General features: G+C 38.3%; 1 protein-coding gene across 2 annotated transcripts in view; it reads left to right on the plus strand.

Moving 5' to 3' along the window:
* Upf2 (UPF2 regulator of nonsense mediated mRNA decay) overlaps positions 1-21,579 on the plus strand; it is a 99,806-nt gene that overhangs the window by 75,064 nt on the left and 3,163 nt on the right. The window contains exons 15-21 of one of the 2 annotated variants that reach the window (XM_042685964.1): positions 84-267; positions 6,525-6,664; positions 11,069-11,170; positions 11,789-11,887; positions 14,864-15,031; positions 17,906-18,047; positions 19,484-19,604. In XM_042685964.1, the coding sequence (XP_042541898.1) occupies positions 84-267; positions 6,525-6,664; positions 11,069-11,170; positions 11,789-11,887; positions 14,864-15,031; positions 17,906-18,047; positions 19,484-19,604 (956 nt within the window). Of the gene's footprint in view, positions 1-83; positions 268-6,524; positions 6,665-11,068; positions 11,171-11,788; positions 11,888-14,863; positions 15,032-17,905; positions 18,048-19,483; positions 19,609-21,579 lie in introns of those variants that run through there. The other variant, XM_042685965.1, reaches the window with a different exon arrangement.

A 21,579-nucleotide genomic window follows, 5' to 3' on the forward strand; every position in this document is an offset into this window, starting at 1 on the left:
AGGTAACATCAGAATATAATTTATTTTAAAATAATTTTGTTACTAATTTCTTATAGCTAAATTTATTTTTCATTTGTTATCAGCGTTATGTTTGGTGGAAGAAAAGTTTGGAGGTTTGGACAAAAGACCATCCATTTCCTATTGATATAGATTACATGATCAGTGATACATTAGAACTGCTAAGACCAAAGATCAAACTCTGTAATTCTCTGGAAGAATCCATCAGGCAGGTACACGACTTGGAACGAGAATTCTTAATAAAACTAGGTAAGCAACTAATTACAGAGAGAAAATGAAGATAATCTGGGCAGTTTGTTTCCAGATTTTGCGTTATCGTGTTGCCAGTCAGAGTTTTGCACTTGTGTACTTTGTACGTTCAATGTTGAGTGCTGTGTGATAGAGTTAGGCAAGACCTGTGTGGTGGTGTGCTTGGTTTCATTAAGTGATCTAATTGGAGTACCACAGTTAACTGGGACTTTAAGCAAATGATAGTGATAGAGCAACAATCTTGTAGCCTTTCTCAGTTTTAGAATCTCTTTGTGGTATTAGGGTTTTCAACTCAGTCTCCCTCTTACTAATAAGCCTCTAACACTGATTTTTGCTTCTTATTTTTGAGATAGGGTCTTGCTTCTTGCTTGGGCTTCTCATTAGATAAGATTACTAGTGCATGACAAAGGGTTCCGCCCTTAATTGAAAAGGATCTTGAGAACATTTTCTGCCAGGTTGGCCTCAAACTGAGATCCCTACTGTCTGGTTCTCCCAAATAGCTAGGATTGTAGGCATTAGCCACCAGCACCCAGCTGTTAATTTTAGCATCTGTAGTTGCTAATAAAATTTACTTTTGATATATACAGTGTGCATAGCCAACAGTCATATTTATTAAAAACGTGGGCTTGAGACTATTAGAGATAAGGCTTTTTAGAAATTATTTTATTTCCTTTCTTTACATTTGTATCTATCATTAGAGAATTTTGGCGGGGGGTAGGTGCGGTGGTATTTGGGTTCAAACTCAGGACCTTGTGCTTGTTAGGCAGGTACTCTACCACTTGAGCCCCACACTTGAGCCTTTTAGTTATAGTTGTTTTTCTAATACAATTTTGTAGTTTGACCCAAGCCAATCAGGGCCTTGATCCTTCTGTCTATGTCTGCTGTGTAGGTGGAATGCCAGGCATATCTCACCATGCCTGACCTATTGATTCAGATGAGGTATTTTTACCCTGAGTGGCCTTGAACTAAAATCCTCCTGATCTCCATCTCCTGTGATCCCTGGTTATCATTAGGGTTACCTTTGCTAGTTAAATTAACTGTAAATTTATAGCATGTCTGAAGAACTAGTTTTCATGGTGAAGTCGTTTACGATGCCCCCCCCCCCAGTGGTTTTTTTTTTTTTTTTACATTGTACCCAATATATATAGTAGGATTTCTGTCTTTACAGGTAATTGTTTTGTGGATAATGTAAGTGCTATATATTTAAAGATACTACTTGCTCTTTGAGCAAGTATTGGCTATTCATCTCACAAAGGCATAGGCAATTTTTCCCAAAGTTTGAACTCTGCCAAATTGAATCATTTTTTTTCTTCTTATAATTCTAGTTGAACAAATAAATGATCATTTTAAGCCAAGTACTTAGTTGATTTGTTTTACTGACTTTGTATTCTTTGAGATTAAGTGGTAGTATGGTATCCTGCTGTTACCACTTAAGTGATCTGTACATGGGGGGTATGGGTAAATTTCAGTGTGACACCGAGTTTGGTGGTGGTAACAGGAACAGTTGTGCTTTGTTCCAAGTAAATCACAAGGTTAAAAGACTTTGGGCTTTTTAAAAAGGAAAGGAGCCGGGCATTGGTGGCTCACACTTGTAATTCTAGTTACTCAGGAGGCTGAGATCTAAGGATTGCAGTTCAAAGCTAGTCCAGTCAGGAAACTATGAGACTCCTATCTGCAATAAACTACTCAAAAAAGCTGGGAGTGGTACTGTGACTCAAGTGGTAGAGTGCTTGTCTTGAGCAAAAGAAGCTCAGGTTCAAGCCTTAGAACCAGCCCCCCCGCCATAAAAAAAAGGAAAGGAAAATAGAGACCACCATTTATGAATGCAGCTCTACAGATGGTGGCGGCTACAATCAGTGTACACTCAAGTACTCTCCATTTTCCTACTGGTTTTAGAATCTAAATATCAAGACAACGTATGCAGAAAATAATGTTTCAGTTGTATTTTATTCTGTTGATATGCCATAAGATAATGTACTATTTGCCTTTGGTAGTTTTTATTTACTTTTGAAGACCAGTAAATTTATTATTTTATAATCTGCCATACCAGCAGTGGAGATAATAAGGAAACATAAGAGCATTTCTTTATGTTTTTAAATAATTTTAATATCACAAGTAAATATTTATGACATAAATTTAAAAATACTGAAAATATACAGAGTAAGATTATATTCTATATAGAAATACACCATTTTGAAAGATAATCATGTATAATACTTGATGCGTATTGTCTAAAAATTTTTTTCATGTGATTGTAGAGAACAACAATCCCTGTGTGTGTGTGTGTGTGTGTGTGTGTGTGTGTGTGTGTGTCTGTGTGTGTGTGTCTGTGTGTGTCTGTGTGTGTGTGTGTGTGTCCTGGGGCTTGAACTCAAGGCCTGGGCACTGTCCTGAGTTTTTTGCTCAAGACTGGCACTCTACCACTTGAGCCACAGCTCCACTCCTTACTTTTTTGGTGGTTAATTGCAAATGAAGAGTCTCATTGACTTTCCTGCCTGGGCTAGTTTTGAACTGAGATCTGAGATCTCAGCCTTGTGAGTAGACTTAACCAGCACTTGGCAATCTTTGTTTTCTAATTGACTGTATATATATATATATATATATATATATTCCTTGCCTTGACTGTGTCATAATTAATTAGTTCTGTTGTTTGGTTCCTTGGTGTTTTACATTTTATTTCATTGTAATACCCCTTGTGATATTTTGGGTGTGCTTTCATTTACTCAGCCTTGGTTGAATATAATGGCAAAGACACACTGTCTTTAACCTTATGAATGGAATAAAAATAGTTATAAGCAATATTATTTAACTCAGGTTTGGAAAATCCAGATAGTATTATAATTATAGAAACAGAAGTAAGAGATGTGGGGAAAAGAGTCGATATTAAGAAATTACATTTTAAAGCAAATGAGTGTATTTTATAATTTAAAAATAAAGTCAGTAGGATAGAGTTAAGGCCAGAACTAGTTCTAACTTAATATAAAAGTCAATATAAGGACTAGGAAAGTGGCTGAATGGTAGAGTACTTGCCTAACATACATGATTCCTTAGTACCACATAAACAGAAAAGGCCGAAATGATGCTGTGACTCAAGTGGTAGAGTCTCTGCCTTGAGCAAAAGAAGCATAGGGACAGTGTCCAGGCCTTTACTGGCCCCAAAAAAAGTACATATATAACCTAGGAATCTTCAAAATAGGGTAGGAACTGCAAGTGAACCAGATGAATTAAGAGTTAAATACTCATTTCTTAACATTTAAAAATAGATGTAGGGGCTGGAATATTGTCCAGTGGCAATCATCCTGGGTTTGATCCTCAGTACAAAAAAGAAAAAAAGATTTAGTTATCAAAAATAGATTTAGTATTCAAATATCTGAAGATTTGTTGATGTTCTGAAGAAACATACAAAGAACACACAAAAGTAAAGATTTCATGCAATGAGAAGTGACTGAAATTAAAAGTATTTTCATGCCTGACTATCACTTTTATAATGAAGAACACAGAATTCAGGATAAACTAGAACACAGGCAGCTGAGTGAGCGTGGCATACCTGTTGAGGTGGGATGAGGAGGGTACGTATTTTCATTGAGTACTGCTTTTTTGCTCCGTATGGCAGAGGTATTGTGACTTACATTTGATGATGAGTTAAAATTAAAACACTGATCTAAGTACAGGCTTCAAAGACCCTGCTGTCTCTAATTCACAAATATGTAGGGAAATGTTCAACTATAAAGCAGAGAAATATCAAAATTTTTTTACCATCTCTTATGGACAAGAAAGGGAAGCACCACACAGCTCATACTGAATGGAAGATATTTTATTTTGGTCTTTAAATATACGTCCAACATTTTAGTGTTAAAATTTTATTGCTACTTTGCAGTTTGCCATTGATTGATATGTCCTGTATATGCTTGTTTTCATCTACATCATTTATTTTATATTAACAGTTTCCTAGAAGTCAGCAAGTTGGTAATTATTATACAGGTACCATAGTTATAAATTGTTTTTACAAGAGAAATGAACATTTATTGGAAACAGTATTATTTTCCTTATAAATTACAAGTATACCTATTGAAACAAAGTTAAATATGTTCTTCCTTGATATGTACTTTAAACATCACATGATGTTTCGTGCCATATGAATTTATTATCATTTCAATGTTTTTACTGAGAATGCTTACCTTATAAACTCCTGACTTTACACCATGCTTTTGATAACCAGAAGTCAAATAGTTTGCATTTTAAGACTGGAATAACTACAAAAATGTGTGAAATCTAGTTATATATGAAAAATAAAATACCTAAGTTAATAGAATGATAATTTATTCTAAATAGTATTTCTCTTTTAAAATAGATCTCTTTGGGCCATGTGTGGTGGTGGTGCATGCCTTAAATTCAGCTATATAGGAGGCAGAGCTTGGGAGGATCTTGGCTTGAGGGCACCCTGGGGGGAAAAGTTAGTGAGACTCTCACCTCTACTCAGGAGTTGTGGTATGCGTTTATGCTTCCCAGCTACTGGGAGGCATAGATAAGGAGGATCTTGGTCCAGATCTAGGCATAAACACAAGAGCCTGTCCAAGAAAATAACTAAAGTGAAAAAAGTCTGGAATTTGGCTCAAGTGGTATTGTGTGCCTGCCTGGCAGGTCCAAGGCCCAGCACTTAAATAAACAAACAAATACATATATACATACATATATATATAACAGATCTGGGCTTCATCTAGCTTATTTTCTTTCTTTCCAAACTTAGCTACACACTTTAACTACTCCAGTATTTTCCTCCAGTCTGAATGAATAAGTATTTACCAAACACTGTGTATTTACCAATCTGTAGCTTCTGTTAAGTTTCAAATAAGTCTTTTGTCCTCAAAAGCCTTATCTGATGTAGCATGAACTCATTAAAAAATAGAACATTTTGGAGCACCCATGTAATGTTCAACCATAGATTCTCCAGGTGATATAGGAACAAGCAGGAAGAAAAAATAATAGATCAAAGTACAGTCAGTGATCCTTTGAAACAGGAGATAAAAGGTATATAAAACAGGATCAGATGCAAGTGCATATTGAAGGGTGGTCCCTACTGAGTAGATTCGGTAAGCAGATCTCTGGGACTTGGCCTGTGACAGAAAAAGTGATGAGGGGCTGGGAAGGTGGCTCAGTGGTAGAGTGCCTGCCTTGCATGCATGAGGCCCTGGGTTCGATTCCTCAGCACCATATAAGCAAAAAGAAAAAAGCCGGAAGTGGCACTGTGGCTCAGGTGGTAGAGCGCTAGCCTTGAGCTGAAGAGCTGAGGGACAGCGCCCAGGCCCAGAGTTCAGGCCCCATGACCGGATCCCCCACCCCCAAAAAAAAAGAAAGAAAGAAAAAGTGATGAGGCTTAGGAAAGAATGGTGGGAAATCAGGTGAAATGAGGCTACTGCACATGCATATTGGAAACAGAATAGAATGATGTTCACACAGTAATAACCAGCTGCTCAGTGTGATCTGATAGGGAAGTAGACTTAGACTGGGAAGCTTCTTGGGGAAATACTGTTATGAGGAAAAGAAATTAAGCCATGTGGGGACAGAGCAGTCTTTGTCTCCTCCTCTGTTTAATTTGCAGACATTCAGATTCATAGCCAAATGAATTTCTTCATGAAGATTACATGATGTTATATTTTTGAGGGTTTAGAGGTTTGTGGCTGATGATGTGTCTTATATATGTCTGAGCTAAACCTTTAGTTAGCTATTTTTGGTTGGTTACAGGGACTTAAACTCTGGGCTTGGGCACTGTCCCTGAGCTCTTTTTGCTTAAAGCTAGTGCTCTATCACTTTAAGCCACAGCTCCACTTCCATCTTTTGAGAGGTTAATTGGAAATAAGAATCCCATAAGGACTTTTCTGCCCAGGCTGACTTTGAACGGCAGTCCTCAGATCTCAGCCTCTTGAATAACTAGGAGTATGGGCAGCTTTTTTTTCTTCTTCTGAGCCTACAATTAAACAGGATAACTATAGGTATTTGAAGCTGTAAGAAAAGGAAAGTACACATACATACATACTCATTATTTTCCTTTTTGCTAGAAGTTACCTGTGTAGTGCTCCTTTGTTGAAATAAGTCTGGTCATTTAGTTTTTGAAATGTTTCTTCCAGTTTTTAATTTTGACCTTTTACAGTTCAGAGAAAATGGTTGTTGAATTATCTTATATAATTCTAAGAAGTATAATACATAGAAAACTTGCCTTGTAAAAATTTTTATTTTTCCCATTATTTTCTTCTTTCAAGGTCTTGTAAATGACAAAGAGTCTAAAGATTCTATAACAGAAGGGGAAAATCTTGATGAGGATGAAGAAGAAGAAGAAGGGGGAGCAGAAACAGAAGAGCAGTCTGGAAATGAGAGTGAAGTAAATGAGCCAGAAGAAGAGGTGATGACTTTTATTTATAGCAAATAGGTACATGTGTATAAAAGTGTTTTACTGAGCCAAGATTTTTTGTGTGTGTGGGAGGGAAGGGTCTGTAAACTGGCTTTAAACTCACAGTCATCCTTCTTTGTTTATTTATTTTTTTGCTGGTCAAAACTCTGGGCCTGAACTCTGGGCCTGGGCACTGTCCCTCAGCCTTCAGCTCAAGGCTAGTGCTCTACCACTGAGCCACTGAGCCACAGTGCTCACTTCCAGCCTTTTCTGCTTATGTGGTGCTGAGGAATCGAACCCAGTGCCTAATGTATGCAAAGCAAGCACTCTACCACTGAACCACCTTCCCAGCTCCCTTCTTTAACTTTATGAAGGCCGGGATTATAGATGGTCACCATGCTAGTGAACCGGGATTTTTTTTTTTAATACATGAAATAAGATAATTTCCCTCTTGGTTTTGTTATTTAAAATGTCACTAATAGCATATTTCTATTATAAAATTTCTTGATTAGGGGCTTTTACAGAAAAAAAGACTGTAAATAAAGACTAATGATAGAATTTTTATTCGAAGGCAAATATTTGATTCCCTTTATGTCTGAACTTCACTGTTGAGTGTAGACTTTTTAACCTGTAAGTTTTATAATCTTAAAAACAAATTACTAGGTAGAAGCTGGTGGCTCACGCCAATAATTCTAGCTACTGGTTGCTGAGAACTGAGGATCTCAGTTCAAAGCCAACTTTGAAAATCAGTGAGACAGGAAAATCAGTGAGACTCATATCTCCAGTTAACCACAAGAAAACCAGAAGTGAAGGTACTGCTGAAGTGGTAGAACACTAACCCAAGGCCCTGAAGTCAAGTCCCAGGACTGACCCAAATGAAAAAAAAATTACTAGCTAAATATTAATAAAATTTGCTTTGTTTTTTCCAGGTCTAGTGGTATATATAATCTAAAACTCATCATGTACCACAATACTTGGCATACACTTTTTGTTTTTATGACTCTGCTATGCCATGCCATGTGAAATTGTTGTTCTACTTTTTTTTTTTTTTTGCTAGTCCTGGGGCTTGAACTTGGAGTCTAGGCACTGTCCCTGAGCTTCTTTTGCTCAAGGCCAGCACTCTACCACTTGAGCCACAGTGCCACTTCTGGCTTTTTCTGCTTATGTGGTACTAGGGAATCAAACCTAGGGCTTCATGTGTGCTAGGCAAGCACTCCACCACTAAGCCATATTCCCAGGCCTTCTTCTACCTTTTTTTTTTTTTTGGGGCGGGGGGGTCCAGTCGTGGCCTGAACTCTGGGCCTGGGCACTATCCCTCAGCTCTTCAGCTCAAGGCTAGTGCTCTACCACTTGAGCCACAGTGCCACTTTCGGCTTTTTTCTTTGTGCTTATGTGGTGCTGAGGAATTGAACCCAGGGCCTCATGCATGCAAGGCAAGCGCTCTACCACTTGAGCCACCTTCCCAGCCCCTCTTCTACCATTTTAAATCTACTAAACAGTCATTTTCTTATTGTTTAACCTAGTAGTTTTGAGTCTGTTACTTTTTCTTCTAAGCTTATATAAGCTTAAAGGTTCCATCAAGCTAGAAGAGTGGATGGATTTGCTTCTTAGTCTAGAGGTAGATTGGGGAGTTAATAGAAGAGAAGAAACAAAACTGACCACGAGCTAGTAATTGTTTGTATAACTTATAAGAAGATTTGTTTATTACTCTACCTACCTACATATTTTTTTTCTTTTTCTTTTTTTTTTTTTTTTTTGTTGTTGGTCATGGGGCTTGAACTCAGGGCCTGGGCACTGTTCCTAAGCTTTTTCACTCAAGGCTAGTGCTCTACCTCTTAGAGCCACAGTGCCACTTTTGGTTTTCTGATGGTTAATTGGAGATAAGAATCTCATGAACTTTCCTGCTCAGGGCTGGTTTTGACTACAGTCTTCAGATTTTAGACTCCTGAGTAGCTAGATTAGAGGTATGAACCACTGGTACCTGGTGAAAGTTCTTAAGAGCGGGTTAAATAAAGATAAAAATGGAATAGTTATGAAAGTAAAAGTTTAAACAGCAGTTCACTGGTTATATAGACATGTAAGTTACTATAGTTATAATTGTATATGAATTTTGTGTTCTTTGAGTACTTAAAGCATTTGGAATGGTCTAATAATTTGGAAGTATTAATTAAATATTGAAAAGAAATCTATAACTAGTATTTGTTGTGAGAAATGAAAGTTAAGCTTCAAAGATTTGATTTGAGTAAATAACTGTAAAAATTTAAACCAGGTGCTGGTGGCTCACACCTGTAATCCTGGCTACTCAGGAGGCTGAGATCTGAAGATCACAGTTCAGAGCCAGCCTGGTTAGGAAAGTAGTCTGTGAAACTCTCATCTCCAAGTAACCACCAGAAAACTGGAAGTGGTGCTGTGGCTCAAGTGGTAGAGTGCTTCCCTTGAGCTGAAGAGCTAAGGGACAGCATCCAGGCCCAGAGTCCAAGCCTTACAACCAACAACAACAACAAAAAAGTAAAATTCTGTAACCTTTACTTTTCAAAGGTTTCAGTTGCACTTAGTGAATGAACATCTGGTATGATTTGACTGCACAAGAAAACAGCTTCACTGTTAGTTAAAATAAGTAACTGTGGGCTGGAGGCATAGCTTCCAGGGATAGAGTGCCAGCCTAGCAAACATGAAACTCTGAGTTGAAACCTCATTACTAGACACCCTGCCTAAGTGTATATATATATGTATGTATATGTGTGTGTGCGTGTGTGTTTGTGCTAGGATGTGTGTTTGTGTGTGGATGATTGTGCTCTAGGAGTCAGTGGTAAATGCCTATAATCCTAGCTACTCAGGAAGCTGAGAGCTGAGGATCACAGTTCAAAGCCAGTCTGGGCAAGAACATCTCAGAGACTCTTCTCTCCACTTAACCACCAAAATCATGAAGTAGAACTGTGGCTCAAGTGGTAGAGTGTTATTTATTTTTTGTGGTATCCAGTATTGAGCCCCGAGCCTCATGCATGCTGGGCAAGCATTCTACCACTTTTCAGCCCTGCCTCCTAGCCCTTTTGTTTGTTTTCTAGGTGGTTCTGAGACTTGAATTAAGCTTATTGCTTGAATGCTATACTTTTTTTTTCATACAATTTTTATTGTAAAGGTAATGTACAGAGAGGTTAGTTATATAAGTCCAGTAACAAATACTTTGGTTTTGAGGTTGGGTTTTTCTAACTTTGCCTAGCCTGGCCTTAAACGTGTCACTCTCATGCCTCTGCCTTCTGAATAGCTGGGATTACAGGCATGTACTACTGTGCCCAACTTAAAAAAAATTTATTGACACTTATTTCTACTATATTTTTATTGGGTATGATACTTGTATATAGCATATAATAAATCAAGATATCAGCATTTCTATTTTCTTAATCACTAATTATGTGTATGGAAAAATGTGGTTTGTCTTCACAATGGATTGTTAGTCTGTCATTAAAAAAAAAACAATGAAATCCTGTCATGTGTACATACATGGATGGAACTGGAGGACATGATGTTAAATAAGCAGGGACAAAAAGACAGAGACACCCTGCGTTCTCATTCATTTGTGGTTGCTAAGAAAAACAAATAGTATCTCTTAGAAGATAGTAGAATAATAGTCACTCGAGACTGGGGATGGGAGATTTAGGTAGTTTGGTGCTTGTACAACTTTTATGAAACTATGTGTGTGGGGGGGTGGTTGTATTATTGGAGTGAAGGGATAAGGAGATCGACCTTCGCTTTGTTCTGATCTGTCTTCTATTTCTGAAAGCAATTCAGCTGATAGAAGGGAGTTGTGAACTGAAGGGAGGTTGAGGGAGGATGAATTGTAGCCAGTGCTTGGAGAGGCAGAACTGGTAGCTCTTCCACTGACCAGCAGAGCTTTTTTTTTGAGCCTTGGTTTTTCTCAAGTATAAAGATGTGAATGATAAAACTTATTCATCCATCTCTTTTAGTTGGATCAAGCAAACAAATGAAGTGAGAGCACTTCCAAACTTAATCACCTTTATAAATATAGTGCTATATCATTGCTTTTATCTGATAATATTGTTAAATTTGAATTTTACAGTTAAAGGGTATTAAAGATTACTACAGTGAGTAATTTGGACTTAGATTCGTTTTAGAGGAGAGAAATATAAAAAAATTCAGGAAACACCTTCCTTGTGTTCCAGGAAGTTTCTGTAACAGGTCTTTGTATTATTAGCTCAGTGGAAGATGGTATGATGGCATTTTAGCAGATGATATGTAGGAAATGTTGCCAGCTGACTTTGCCATTTCCTTATAAGCAGATTACATAATACTCTGAAACAGGACAATAATAAATGATTATTGACATTTTAGAATCTTAAGGCACATAAAGTGTAGTAATCCTTTTCAAAGCATTTTAATTATTTTAAACAATTTCAGGAGGGTTCTGATGATGATGATGAGGGCGAAGAGGAAGAGGAAGAGAATACAGATTATCTTACAGATTCTAATAAGGAGAATGAAACTGATGAAGAGAATAATGTATGTATGTCTGAAAATTTTCCTTTTTGAAACTGCCTTGTGTTCATAGTATGTTAAATTTTAGCTACTAAAGTGCATTGTTTTCATAGTATATTAAAGTTTTATTTCTTTTGAATAAAAGAAAGTTTTATTTCTTTTGAATAAAAGAAAGTTTTATTTCTTTTGAATAAAAGAAAGTTTTATTTCTTTTGAATATTAACAAATATTCAACCAGGTATCAGTGATTCACACCTATAATCCTAGCTATTCAGGAGGCTGATATCTGAGGATTGTGGTTCAAAGCCAGGCTAGGCAGGAAACTCTATGACACTCTTTATCTCCAATTAACTGCCAAAAAGCCAGAAATGGCTGAAAGTAGTGTAGTAATAATCTTAAGCACAAAAGCTCAGGGACAGTGTACAAGTCCCAGGACTAGCACCAAAAGAAAAAGAAAAGAAAAAAGAGAAATGCTTCTTTAGGAATTCATTTTTATTAACAATTTCTTGTATTTAATAAGATTTTTATATTTTGCTCTTGTTAATATTTATTATATTGAAACATCAATACCAAAAGACTTTCATGTGAAACATTATGGCTAAAATTTCTGGTCTGATTTTGTTTTTGTTTTGTTTTAATAAGGAGGTAATGATTAAAGGAGGTGGACTTAAGTATGTACCTTGTGTAGAAGATGATGACTTCATTCAAGCTCTGGATAAAATGATGTTAGAAAACCTTCAGGTATTAAATCTCTATTTTGAAAAATCTTTTCAACACAAATATTGTAGTACACTAGAAAAATTTGAGGAATTCAGAAGTTCTAAGTAAGAAAAGGTCTTGTACTTGAAAAACTAAAAGACTAGTATTACTAGGATATGAGCTATAGGAAGACAGTATGGTGTAACATAAGGATGGAGAATTATAATGGAACCCCTTTAGACTTAGACCAGACCAAAAAAGCAGGGTGTCTTGAGCAGAAAGCTATGTGGTTATCCAGGAGAGCGTAATAGCAGGTAGGGTCTCACTCTACGCCCCAGCAGTCCTGGTAATTTGGTAAACTTTAAAAAAAGTTTTGGCTAGGCACTGCTGGTTCATGCCTGTAATCTTGGCTACTGAGGGGGCTGAGATCTGAGGATCAGGGTTCAAAGCCAACCCTGTAAGGAAAAATCCCATGAGACTCCAGTTAACCACCAAAAGGCTGAAAGTGGAGGTGTGGCTTAAGTGGTAGAATGCTAGCCTTGAGCAAAGAAGATCAGGGACAGTTCCCAGTCCCTGAGTTCAAGCCCCATGACCAACAAAAGGAGTATGTTGGGGGCAGTTAAATGATACTCTTTTAAACATTACATGAGGTACTACTTAAAAGTTTAAAAAAAAGAATCATAACAATTTCAGTGGAGGTTATTGATTACCTCCTAGCTAATTTAGTAAATTTAAAAATGATGGGCTGGCTGGGAATGTGGCTTGGTGGTAGAGTATATCCCTAGCATGCATGAAGCCCTGGGTTGTATCCCTCAGTACCACATAAGCAGAAAAAGCTGGAAGTGGAGCTGTGATTCAAGTAGTAGAGTGCTAGTTTCAAGCCAAAGAAGTTCAGGAACAACGCTTAGGTCCTGAGTTCAAGCCCTGGGACTGGCAAAAAAAAAAAACTAAACTAAACTAAAACAAAAATGGATGTGAACCTGGGTGCTGGGGGCTATAATCCTAGCTACTCAGAAAGCTGAGAGTTGAGGATCACAGTTCAAAGCCAGCCCAGGCAGGAATGTCCATCCAATTAACCACCAGAAAACCAGAGGTGGTGCTGTAGCTCAAATGGTAGTGCACTAGCAATGTGCTGAAGAGCTCAGGGACAGCACCTAGACCCAAAGTTCAAGACCCATGACCGAAAAAATATTTTAAAATGGACATGATAGTTAGCCTAAAATTATACTAACTTTGTAATATGCAAGTTGAAAATACATGTTCATTATTTCTAGTAGAAAAAAAAGTTCAGTAGAGAACCAACTAAATAATGACATATGCATATAATTAACTTTATATATACATATTCAATCAAACAGAAAAAGGCTCAAGATTAGGATTAAAAAGAAACAAAAATATGCCTGGGGGCTGGGAAAGTGGCTCAGTGGTAGATGTTAGGTTTTTTTGTTTTTTGTTGGTCCGGTTGTGGGGCCTGAACTCTGGGCCTGGGCACTGTCCCTCAGCTCTTCAACTCAAGGCCTATTGCTCTACCACTTGAGCCACAGTGCCACTTCCAGCTTTTTTTCTTTTTGCTTATGTGGTGCTGAGGAATCGAACCCAGGGTCTCAGGCATGCAAGGCAAGTGCTCTACCACTGAGCCACCTTCCCAGCCCTTGATGTTAGGTTTTTTAAAAGAGGTAGCCGAGTAAGAACAGCAGCACGCACGTGGTATTCAGGTAAGGGGTAGGTTTATTCAGTAGACCTGCTGGGACCAGGCAAGGTTGGCACTCCATGTGGCTGGGAAAGGCCTGGGAATGAGAGAGCTGGGAAAGAGAGGAAAGAGAGGAGAGAGAGAGCAGAGAGAGCTAGAAAAAAGCAGTGAGAGAGAGCCTCTGGGCCTGGGCTAGGCCTTATCTAGGGTAAGGAGAAAGGTGTGGCCACATCAAATTCAGATGTGACCTCAGCAGATGCAGATGTGACCTCTTCCAGGTGTCCCAGTTGCCTAGGCAACGCAGGTACTGGGTGGAGACTTTGCTGCAAGGAGGGTGGAGTCTGCTCGCCATTCTGGGGTGGACCTTACACTAGGGAGTGCTTGCCTTGCATGCCTGAGGCCCTGGTTCAATTCCTCAGCACCACATAAGCAAAAAGAAAAAAGCCGGAAGTGGCGCTGTGACTCAAGTGGTAGAATGCTAGCCTTGAGCCCCCCCAAAAAAATATGCCTGGGAATGGTTGCTTGTGTTTATTAGTTTACATAAGAGAACATACTTTGTCGTTGACAGTCATTGCCTCTTAAGGTGGGGCAGGAAGAATTAGGCTAGAAGAATTCATACTGACACTTTAAAATATATTTTTATATTTAAACAGTTTACAAAATGTCTTCCTTAAGAGTTTTGAGTCCTTTATCAGGGTGACCTGTCTTGAATTTTACTGTCTCCAAACTTAATACATATTAAATCTTTAGTAAAGATTCACCTAAGTAATTGAAGAGTTGAATGTAAATATTAAAAATAATTGATATTATCAACCAGTAAACTAGTGTGAATAGTCACAAATTCCATTCACTTTAGAATACTTATTGAGTACTTGTGTGTAAAGCAAGGCTAAGCTGATGCTAGCGAACTGGAACACAGTGGTAAAGTGGCCCCCTAAGCCTGATGAAGGATTCAGATTAGTCAGCAGGCCAGTGCAAGACTATCAGGCAGTTATAGGGAAGCTGTGCCTGGAGGATGGACAAAGGGAAGAGTGCAGCTGAGCAAGGAGATTTACTTGCACTTGTGACATTGCTCAGAGAAGGCTGGAGCAGAGAACAGGAGCCAAACCACATACATAGTTCCGTTCCTTCTATGTTCATAGGTTTTAGGAATCAAGGGAGATATAATATAGTCTTTGGTTTCATCTCTGTTGCAGAAAGAGTCTCTGGGACTTAAAATTGTTGTATTTTAAGAAATACTTTACTGACAAAATTACTTGTAATTTGTATTTACATATGTCCACGTGTATCTTGGAGTATTTATATAATTCTTCATTTCTGTCTTTAAGCAACGAAGTGGTGAATCAGTTAAAGTGCATCAACTCGATGTTGCTATTCCTTTGCATCTCAAAAGCCAGCTGAGGAAAGGGCCTCCCCTTGGTGGTGGAGAGGGAGAGACAGAGTCTGCAGATACTATGCCATTTGTCATGTTAACGAGAAAAGGCAATAAGCAGCAGGTAAGAAACTGTCCACTATGGAGTTACAATTGATTACAACTAGTTATTGTTAATTCTAAATTATCTTTTGGCTACAACAGTAAGAGTTCAGACTTTTAAAATATTCAGTGGTAAAAATAATTTGATCCATTATGTATGCATGGAAGGCATATCTGACTTTTTCTTTTGAATTGGGTGATATTGGGGCTTGAACTCAGAGGCAGACATGCTACCACTTGAGACACACCTTCAGCCCTGCTTTTTGCTTGTTATTTAGAGATAGAGTTTCTCAAACTTTTATGCCTAGGCATAAAACCAATGATTTGGTGTCATTCCAAGCTACAGGGAGAAACACAAACACAATGGCTGGGCCAAGAGGTATGTGCCTGTTATCTCAGCACAAAAGGAAGCCCAAGTAAAAGGATTACAGTCCCCACCAACTTGCATAAAGTAAGACCCTACTTGAAAATAACTACCACAAAAAGGGTCTGCAGAGTGATTCAACTGGTGTAGACCTCCTGCTAGCAAACATGAGGCTCTGAGTTCAATTCTCAGTACTGCCAAAAAGTAGAAAATACAAAATTAAAAAAACAACCAAAGCAAACCATATGGAGGCATGGCTTGAGTGGTATGAATATCTTCATAGCAAGCATAAGGACCTAAATTCAAACCCCCAGTTCCACCTCCAAAAAAATAACAAGGAAAAGAAATTTACTTCAGTAGTCTGAAATTCTAAATCATGTGGCTCAAGAACTGTTTTTGGTTCAGCATGGATAGCTGTATAAACTGTGTTTCATGTAAGTTTGTACAAAATGAAGAGCTCAAAAATCCTAATATTAAAATGTGAAATTTAAATATTAGCAAGCATGAAGTAAGAATTCAGAGTTCTTAGTTATTAAGTACATTTTCAACTCTAAATTTTATTTGGAATTTTGGAGAAGGTTAAACTTTAGGAACATTATTTGAAGAAACACCAATGGAATTTTGTGGTCTAAAAAAGAAAGTGCATTTTGTTCTGACTTGTATTTCTTTATTTGGCTTTTGGGTGTTGGCCCTGCTGGTGCAGTGATTTTCTACAAACTCAAATGTGTTGCCCTATAAGAATCTTTAATTCTTAATTTAAATGAAAGATCTCCTTGTGTACCAGATTTGTACTTACAGAAAACCTTCTGTTGTAGTCAATAAGAAAAAAAAAAATCACACCAATGAAGTTAGCAGTTCAGGAGAAAGAAAAAGATATTATTCATAATGTCTTTCTAGATTTAACTGTTAATGAATTGAAATAAAATACTTTGAAACAAAAGTTTTAATGTATCTAAAGATAGTTTGTTTTTAAAAATGTATAACATTGTAGCTTAATACAAGAAAGCAAGTATCCCTTGTATCAAAAAAGCTGAGCTATTATTTTATGTGTGTATTTAATTTTGAAAAACAAATGAATAAGTTTATCCCACAAATGTCATATGAGGGTATAGTTATTCACCCACATTTAATTAATTTATTTGTTGTTGTTGGTCATGGGACCTGAGTGCTGTCCCTTAGCTCTTCAGCTCAAGGCACTTGAGCCACAGTGCTACTTCCAGTTTTCCGTTGCTTAATTGGAGAAAAGAGTCTCACTGACTTTCCTGCCTGGGTTTTGAACCGCAATCCTCAGATCTGAGCCTCCTGAGTAGCTAGGATTACAGGCGTGAACCACTGGCACCTGGCCACTCTTTTTTTTTTTGGGGGGTTCGGTCATGGAGCCTGAACTCTGGGCCTGAGCACTGTCCCTCAACTCTTCAGCTCAAGGCTAGTGCTCTACCACTTGAGACACAGTGCCACTCTAGCTTTTTCTGCGTATGTGGTGCTGAGGAATCAAACCCAGGCCTCATGCATGCAAGGCAAGCACTCTACCACTGAGCCACCTTCCCAGCCCCTCTTAACATTTTTTGCTATTGCGTATCGTATTGTATCAACCTAGTGTGTTTAGTGTTCTGGGATTCCATTCTTAGAGGAGCATTAACTGTACATTGTCAAAGAGAATGAAGAGAAAACATCTGATAAATCATATTTTTAGGTCAGATGCAGATGAGTGAGCTCTCAATAAATAATAATTCCAAGGATGCCAGCATTCAGAAGGCATGGATCCAGCAGAGATGTCTGGGATCCTGAGCACTGCTCCTTTAACTCTGTCTTTGATTCAGAATAACAGATAAGGTCTTTTTCATGATTTGTGCAGGTGGTTCATACAAGAGGATTTAGGTTATGAAACACCTGTTCTATGCTTAAATGGTAGCATAGCTTACATAAGTTTTTCCAGGGAGTCATGGATCATAAATTCATAGATTTTTTTTTAATCTAGGTTTGTTTGCCATGTTCATACCAAAGCCAGGAACATCTGGGTAAAAAAAAATATTCCTAGACAAAGACTCAATCCCTGTTACAGGGAACCAGCTCTGGATCAGTTGCTCAATTCTCCCTTCTTTCAGCTGCCACCAGCTGCTAGTAGCCCTGCAGGTAGATGAGATTTGCACTGTAACAGTTCAATAGCCTGATAAAAATAGAAATTCAAAGGATATATTTTCCATTTTACCATACATTACAGGGTCTACAGAAAGAGAAATTGTTCCATTCATGTTGCTAGATGTATACACTTCAAAATAAGCTGCACTAAAGGACCTAGGCATTGTATGGAGATTGAACTTGGAGGCCTTTTTTTTCTTATCCCTTATTTTATTATAATAAAACACATACCTGATTGTCAATGTTCTTAAAAAATGGGTCGATATATTGTGAAGGAAAGCATTATGATTTCTGTATATTCAGTTAATCCGACTCACTTTTTTATTTCAAGTCTCTTTTTTCTTTTAAATTTCTCAGGCTATTTAGGAATTCATTTGTTACTTTTTTCCTTAGTTTAAGATTCTTAATGTGCCTATGTCATCCCAACTTGCTGCAAATCATTGGAACCAACAACAGGCAGAACAAGAAGAGAGGATGCGAATGAAAAAGCTCACATTAGATATCAATGAACGGCAAGAACAAGAAGATTATCAAGGTATGAAATTATTTATAGACTGGTGATATGGTAATGCCTACTTGTAATCCCAGTACTTAGAAAGTTGAAGTGGGAGAATTACAAATTCTAACTTGGACTATATAGTGAGACTAGCTTTAAAAAAAAAATCTATCTTTACAAATAATGAAAAAATGTGATGCTTTCTGCAGGTATTAACAGTTGTCACAGTTGTTCCTTACTTATTTGTAAAGTAATATATTATTTTTCGTAGTATTTTGCTAACTCCATAATTCCATTAGATTACATACTGTTAGGTATGTATCCAAATGCAGTGATAATGAATTTTTTGGTTGGTCATGGGCGCTGTTCCTGAGCTTTTTCTGTTCAGTGCTAGTGCTCTATCACTTTGGGCCATAGCTCTACTTCTGGTTTTCTAGAAGTTAATTGGAGTCTCATGGACTTTCCTGCCTGGGGCTGGCTTTGAACCTCAATCCTCAGCTCTCAGCCTCCTGAGTCGCTAGAATTACAGTTGTGAGCCACCAGCACCCAGCAACAATGAATTTTTTTTGTGTGTCTGGTATAAGACTTAAACTCAGGGCCTTTTGCTTGCTAGGCAGGCACTCTGCCACTTGAGTCACACCCTTAGCTATCCCTTTTTGTTTTAAGTATATTTTGAGTCTTTTAGGTATATTTTGAATGCCTGAACTAGGCTGCACTACAGTCTAACTGTTTGTACTGTTTGGATAGCTGAGATGACAGGCACATATTGTCATGCCCAGTCCTCCAGTCTTTGCCTCTCAGGAACCACTGTGCTGGGCTGAGATGATAATTTTTAATTGCCTCCCACTGTCAGCCAGTTAAGATAGATAGTAATTATTTTGTCTATTTGGAGCCCTGACCTCAAGGACCATAGTCTTTAAAATTTGAGGTTTTATTAACATTAGGATTCTGCTTTTATGAGTACATAGCTAGAATTCTTGGGTTAATTGGAACCTTTCATAAAAATCTGTGAACATCTTGTAAGACAGCCTTTTGGTGATAGCATTAATAATTACGTGTAGCTTTTACTGTTCTGTGTACTTCTGAGTATAGAATATAGGAGATAAGTGATTATTACCTGCGTTTCATATTTAGGGAAACAATCTAAAGCCTCAAAGCTATTCATTGGCAAAGCTGGGATTTTAGCCAGCATGTAGTCACCCCAAACCGGGCACTCTTAGTATCACACCATGCTGCTTTTCAGGCCGCTTTGCTGCCTTGCACAATACTCAGAAAGCAGCCACATCCAGAGTCAGAGGAACATTGGAGATTAGAAAAACTTCTCTTGATAATGCTCTTTTAATACTTCATAATCATTTTAGTCTGCATAATGTTCTCTTTTTTTAGTCAGCTACCTGTCACAACTAATAAACTTGATCTCCCTGACGCTTCATTTGCAAGGGATAACAGCATTTTCTTTTTCCTTCTAATCACAGAAATGTTGCAGTCTCTTGCACAGCGCCCAGCCCCAGCAAACACCAACCGTGAGCGGCGGCCTCGTTACCAACATCCAAAGGGAGCACCGAATGCAGATCTAATCTTTAAGACTGGTGGGAGGTAAAGCAATTTTCATTTGCTTCTTCCTTAGTGATTTATTTTTGTGTTATCCATGTTAGTAAATGAGAGAAATCTGGGTTGTGTTTACTGATGAAAGCCTAATTTATTGAAGCCTGTTGTGTTGCTGATAAACATACAAACTAAGCTTATTTATTTGGCAATGAAAAATGGTAGATTCCTGCAATTACATTTTCTTAAAATTAGCTTGAATATGTGCTGCAGTGTTTTTGATAATCCATTCCCTCTTGTCTCATTAGAAATCAGAGTATTAGAATATTTTATCTTGATATTTTCCATCAACTTCACCTTTTTGCATTGCAGTGTAGCTTCTCTAAACTTGTTTATGTTAATACCCAATCCTTTTTTTGTTCAGTTACAAATACAGTGTCTCTGCCTCAGCTTTCAATATCAGTGTATCAGAACTTAGAGTCAGTTGGACAACATACTGGGCAACTCCAGGAGGCTCTCTTCTTCTTCAGCATACTCACCTAGCACTGACCAGCTTCAGCCTTCCATATGGGAAATTATAGAAGAAAACAGGTCTTGACCCACATTAGGGTCCAGTGCAGAAACCAAATAGTTGTGCTGGAAAACTGGGTCTTCCCTAATCCATGTATTTATTTTAAATGTATTGAGAGACTTTGAAATACAAAATATTTCCTAGGAAGTAGTAAGAAAAGATAAAATAGGGGGAAATAGATGTATAAATAGGGGGAAATAGATATATTAAACAATGGATGAAGGTGTGAACACAGTGGTGTGCATGCCTCTATTAACTTTCTTCTGTCCTTTCCTCTTTCCAGTTCTCCCTTGGAAAAACTAGCTTGTCCTTTTTTCCTCACCTTCTACTCACTGATTAACTTACCCCTGGCTTTTTTTTCTTTTGTTGGTTGTGGGGCCTGAACTCTGGGCCTGGGCGCTGTCCCTCAACTCTTCAGCTCAAGGCTAGTGCTCTACCACTTGAGCCAAGCACCACTTCCGGCTTTTTCTGCTTATGTGGTGCTGAGGAATCAAACCCAGGGCCTCATGCACGCAAGGCAAGCGCTCTACCACTGAGCCACCTTCCCAGCCCTACCCCTGTCTTTTCACCATGTTCCTTTGGGGCTTAACCTTCTTATGCAAATACTCCTTTATTCCTAGACTTAGTTCTCCGTGGCTTCTGTGATGACTGTACTCTGGCCCTCTGACTCCTACCTAACACCCACCTCCTGTACACCCATGGGTAGAGATGTCCATATTTCTTGGACATGGCTTTCTCCTTCCACTTTCTGCTGGAGATGTCCTTCCTCCCATGGCTCAGTTACTGCCCAGCTCTCCAAACCCATTTCTTGCATTTCTGTTTCTGCCCTTCCATCTGTGTATCACGAAAACACAAACCTCAGTATGTCCTTTCTCCCATCCTCTTTCTCCCACTCTGTTCTCTAGCTTACTGCATGGAGGCACTGCCCATCCATTGTTCCAGCTAGAAAAGGAAGTTTCACTTTCAACTCTGCCCTCTCTTAGGAGATCTAGGATGTAATCATCTGCATTCTCCTACTGAAGAGCTCTCTCTGTTGCTGGATATATGTCTCTCCCCCTCCCTCCCACTCCCTGATCATCACCTGCTATTAGGATTATTGCTCTTCTCACCTCTCTGCTGTTGGGTTTTAAATTTCTGCTGCAGATGTCATCAGCTCAGTCTGTTTCAATCTCTTCAACTCATTCTTTCACTGTGCCCAAGGTTCATTCTAAGATGTGGTCTACTTTGTGACTGGAGCCTTTCTGCTGCAGCAGCTCCTCATAGCCTGTAGAATAAAATCTAAATTCAGCTTGCCTAGTGTGTGCAAGACTCTATGTATATAATTTCTGGCCTTCCCCACTCCCAGCCAGCTTGGCTTTGTAATTTATTACCTGTGTTCAGTGTTCCTTTTTGCCTCTGTGTGAATGTCTCCTCTTTTCTCCCCGGATAACACCTGTTCCTTCTTCAGGCCCACCT

This window comes from Dipodomys spectabilis, unplaced genomic scaffold (genome assembly GCF_019054845.1).
Source record: "Dipodomys spectabilis isolate Male_0828 unplaced genomic scaffold, ASM1905484v1 ptg000096l, whole genome shotgun sequence".
NCBI classification, from domain to species: domain Eukaryota; kingdom Metazoa; phylum Chordata; class Mammalia; order Rodentia; family Heteromyidae; genus Dipodomys; species Dipodomys spectabilis.